At 55.2% G+C, this 3,664-nt stretch overlaps 1 protein-coding gene across 1 annotated transcript; it reads left to right on the top strand.

Annotated features, from left to right (window-relative positions):
* Positions 1 to 226: 226 nt before the first annotated feature.
* dis3 (Exosome complex exonuclease dis3) lies at positions 227 to 3,232 on the top strand (the record flags this gene model as incomplete). The annotated part of the gene is made up of 2 exons (XM_036641351.1): positions 227 to 422; positions 477 to 3,232. The coding sequence occupies 2 exons, from the start codon at positions 227 to 229 to the stop codon at positions 3,230 to 3,232; spliced, it is 2,952 nt and encodes a 983-aa protein (XP_036493421.1).
* Between the last annotated feature and the right edge of the window lie 432 nt (positions 3,233 to 3,664).

The following is a 3,664-nucleotide window of genomic DNA, read 5'->3' as shown; positions in this document are numbered from 1 at the left end:
GGGTAGTGTTATCGATAGGTATGACAGTGTTGGCGATAAGCATGGCTTCCCGATAAGAGCTTGCAAGCGCCACAACGCGCGCCTCTGATTCGTTTGTCAGCCGCCCCGCGCCTCACCTACATCAATTTTCATCACCATCAGCCTCAACAGGAAGGGGCGACGACATACTCATCGCCTGCACCACCAACTCACCTCAACGTCAAGATTTCCACAGGGGAAGTACATCATGACGAGTCTCAAGCGCTCGTTTGAGGCGGATCCCTTTGCCGCGAACATCTCCAGCAAGGTCTATGTCCGTTCTACGAGGAAAGGCAAGGTTCAGAAGATTGTGAGGGAGGTCTACCTGCGTCAAGATATCCCCTGCTCATCTAAGCTTTGCCGGAGCTGCCTGCAGACGGCCCCCAGAGATGCGGCCAACAACAGTGAGTGAGACATGTCTGCATCGACATGAGCTGTACGCTGATAAGACCCCCCAGTCCAACCATTCGTCCTCTCGGACAAGCCCGCCGGGACCAAGGCGTTCCCTCAGGGGCACTATATCGTTCCAGACACCAATGCGCTCCTGAACGCTATGGATCTCTTCGAACAAGGCTCTGCATTTTACGATGTCATCATTCTGCAGACTGTTCTCGAGGAGCTGCGCAATCGCTCGCTACCGCTATACAACCGTCTCGTCGGCCTGACCAAGAGCGAGGACAAGCGCTTCTATGTCTTCTTCAACGACTTCCGTTTGGAGACATACGTCAATCGCAAGCCTAACGAGACCGTTAACGACCGAAATGACCGTGCTGTACGCAAGGCTGTCAAGTGGTACGCCGACCACCTGGCGCAAGCCAAAGCCAAGAGCGTCCCTGCCGTTGTCATGCTCAGTGACGACCAAGATTGCTTGAAGAAGGCTAAGACAGAGGGTGTCGCTGCCATGTCTCTGCGTGAATACGTTGGAGGCCTTGAAGATAGCGACAGACTGCTGGACATGGTTGCCGAGTCGCGAAACTCTGACTTTTCCAAGAAGCCCAGCGGGCCCTTGTACGCGGAATACTACAGCATGTCCAAGATGATGACTGGTGTCAAGGCTGGATTGATGCACCAGGGTAACTTCAATGTCTCTCCTTACAACTATCTGGAAGGTTCTATCAACGTCCCCGCCTTCCCGAAGCCTCTTATTGTGCTGGGAAGAGAGAACATCAACCGCGCAGTCAACGGTGACGTCGTAGTCGTCGAGGTTCTGCCCAAGGACCAGTGGAAGGAGCCTTCCACAAAAATCATTGAGGAAGAGGCCATTACCCGCGACGAGAATGCCGATGCCGAGGAAGCTCAGGACTTTGTATCTGAGAAGGAGCGCAAAGCGCTGCAAGAGGAGGTCAAGAAGACACAGAGCAAGAGCACCGAGGGCCGGGCACAACCAACAGCAAAGGTTGTTGGCATAATCAAGCGTAACTGGCGTCAGTACGTCGGACATATCGATCCGTCATCAGCAAGCAAGAGCGGCGGCCAGGGCCGTAAGCAGGACAACGTCTTCCTCATTCCCATGGACAAGCGCATTCCCAAGATCAAGCTGCGCTCAAGACAAGTCTCTGAGCTCCTCGGCAAGCGTCTGTTGGTCACAATCGATGCCTGGGAGCGCGACTCAAGACATCCTGTCGGCCACTTTGTTCGTTCCCTGGGTGAGCTCGAGACCAAGGCGGCAGAGACGGAAGCCCTTCTCCTGGAGTACGACGTCCAGTACCGCCCGTTCCCCAAAACCGTTCTGGACTGCCTGCCAAAGGAGGGTCATGACTGGAGGGTTCCTCAGAGCACGGAAGATCCAGGCTGGAGGGACAGAGAGGATCTTCGCAAACTCCTCATCTGCAGTATTGATCCCATTGGTTGCCAAGATATCGACGATGCTCTCCACGCCAGGCCACTTCCCAACGGCAACTTCGAGGTGGGCGTGCACATTGCCGACGTATCTCACTTCGTCAAACCCGGAAACGCCATGGACACTGAGGCTAGCTTACGTGGTACAACCGTATACCTTGTGGATAAGCGTATTGACATGTTACCCATGCTTCTCGGCACTGACCTCTGCTCGCTGAAGCCGTACGTCGAGCGCTACGCCTTCTCCTGTATCTGGGAGATGAACTCGAACGCAGATGTCGTCAGCGTTCGGTTCACCAAGTCGGTGATCCAGTCCAAGGAGGCCTTCAGCTATGAGGCGGCACAACTTCGTATCGACGACGGCTCCCAGCAGGACGACCTTACGAACAGCATCAGAACGCTTCTTGCACTGTCCAAGAAGCTGAAGCAGAAGCGTATGGACGCCGGCGCCCTCAGCCTGTCTTCTCCCGAAGTCAAGGTCCAGATGGAGTCCGAGACGTCAGATCCCATCGACGTCAAAACGAAGCAGCACCTCGACACCATGTCTCTGGTCGAAGAGTTCATGTTGCTCGCAAACGTCAGTGTAGCTACCAAGATCCATGAGGCCTTCCCTCAGACCGCCATCCTCCGTCGTCACGGTGCTCCCCCCAAGACCAACTTTGACGAGCTTGCAGACCAGCTGCGTGTGAAGAAGGGGCTCGAGCTCCGTGTCGACTCTAGCAAGGCCCTTGCCGACTCCCTCGATACTTGTGTCGACCCAGCCAACCCCTTCTTCAACACCCTTGTCCGTATCATGGCCACTCGTTGCATGATGAGCGCCGAGTACTTCTGTTCCGGAACCCAGGCCTACCCTGAGTTCCGCCACTATGGTCTCGCCTCCGAGATCTACACCCATTTCACCTCTCCCATCCGTCGTTACGCCGATCTTGTGGCTCATCGCCAGCTCGCAGCCGCCATCGGCTACGAGGCCATCCACCCGGCTGTCCGTAGTCGCGGACGTCTGGAGGCAGTCTGCAAGAACATCAATGTCCGCCACCGCAATGCACAGCTTGCGGGCCGCGCCAGTATCGCGTACTACGTCGGCCAGGCGCTCAAGGGCAAGGTCGCCGAGGAAGAGGCGTTCGTGATGAAGGTGTTCAGCAACGGCTTCGTGGTTCTTGTGCCGAGGTTCGGTATCGAGGGACTCATTCGGCTCCGGGACCTTGCGGAGACGGAACCTGACAGTGTCTACGATGCGGAGAACTACACGCTCACGACGTCGGGTAGCCGCAAGCTGAAGGTGGATCTCTTCCAGAAGGTCAAGGTCAAGGTCACTGATGAGAAGGACGAAGCCACCGGCAAGAGAGGTGTCAAGATGGAGCTTGTCAGCGCATGAGGTCTGAAACGGTTAAGAGCGGCATAGGAAAAGTTAACGGTGTTTTCTATTTCGTAATGTAACGTAGGAGACGGCATGGCGCCGCTGATAAAGGCTCGAGAAAATGCATAGCCCTCATGTTTTGAATTTTGTGACTTGAATCTCGGCAACCACCCTGTGCCGGTCAAGGTAACCCGTCTGCGCCTTGACGCCAGTCACACAACTGCCTACTATCCACACGGCAGACGTTTGTTTTTCATGCAAGCGAGAATATGGACCGACGTTGATTTCTTACTTTTGAATCCAAACAGCGCAGTGCTGTGTCTCTTAACCCCATCGCTCATCCCTATCACCACTTCTGCATGGCTTGAAACTGGAGCTTGACGCTTCTCTGCTCGAAAACAGGCAGTAGCCCCAATTTCGGAATCGAACAAAGTGCTACTGTTCGGCTAG

Source organism: Colletotrichum siamense (genome assembly GCF_013390195.1).
Source record: "Colletotrichum siamense strain Cg363 chromosome Unknown KSG_Cg363_contig06, whole genome shotgun sequence".
NCBI lineage: Eukaryota > Fungi > Ascomycota > Sordariomycetes > Glomerellales > Glomerellaceae > Colletotrichum > Colletotrichum siamense.
This window is presented reverse-complemented; position numbering and strand designations above follow the sequence as displayed.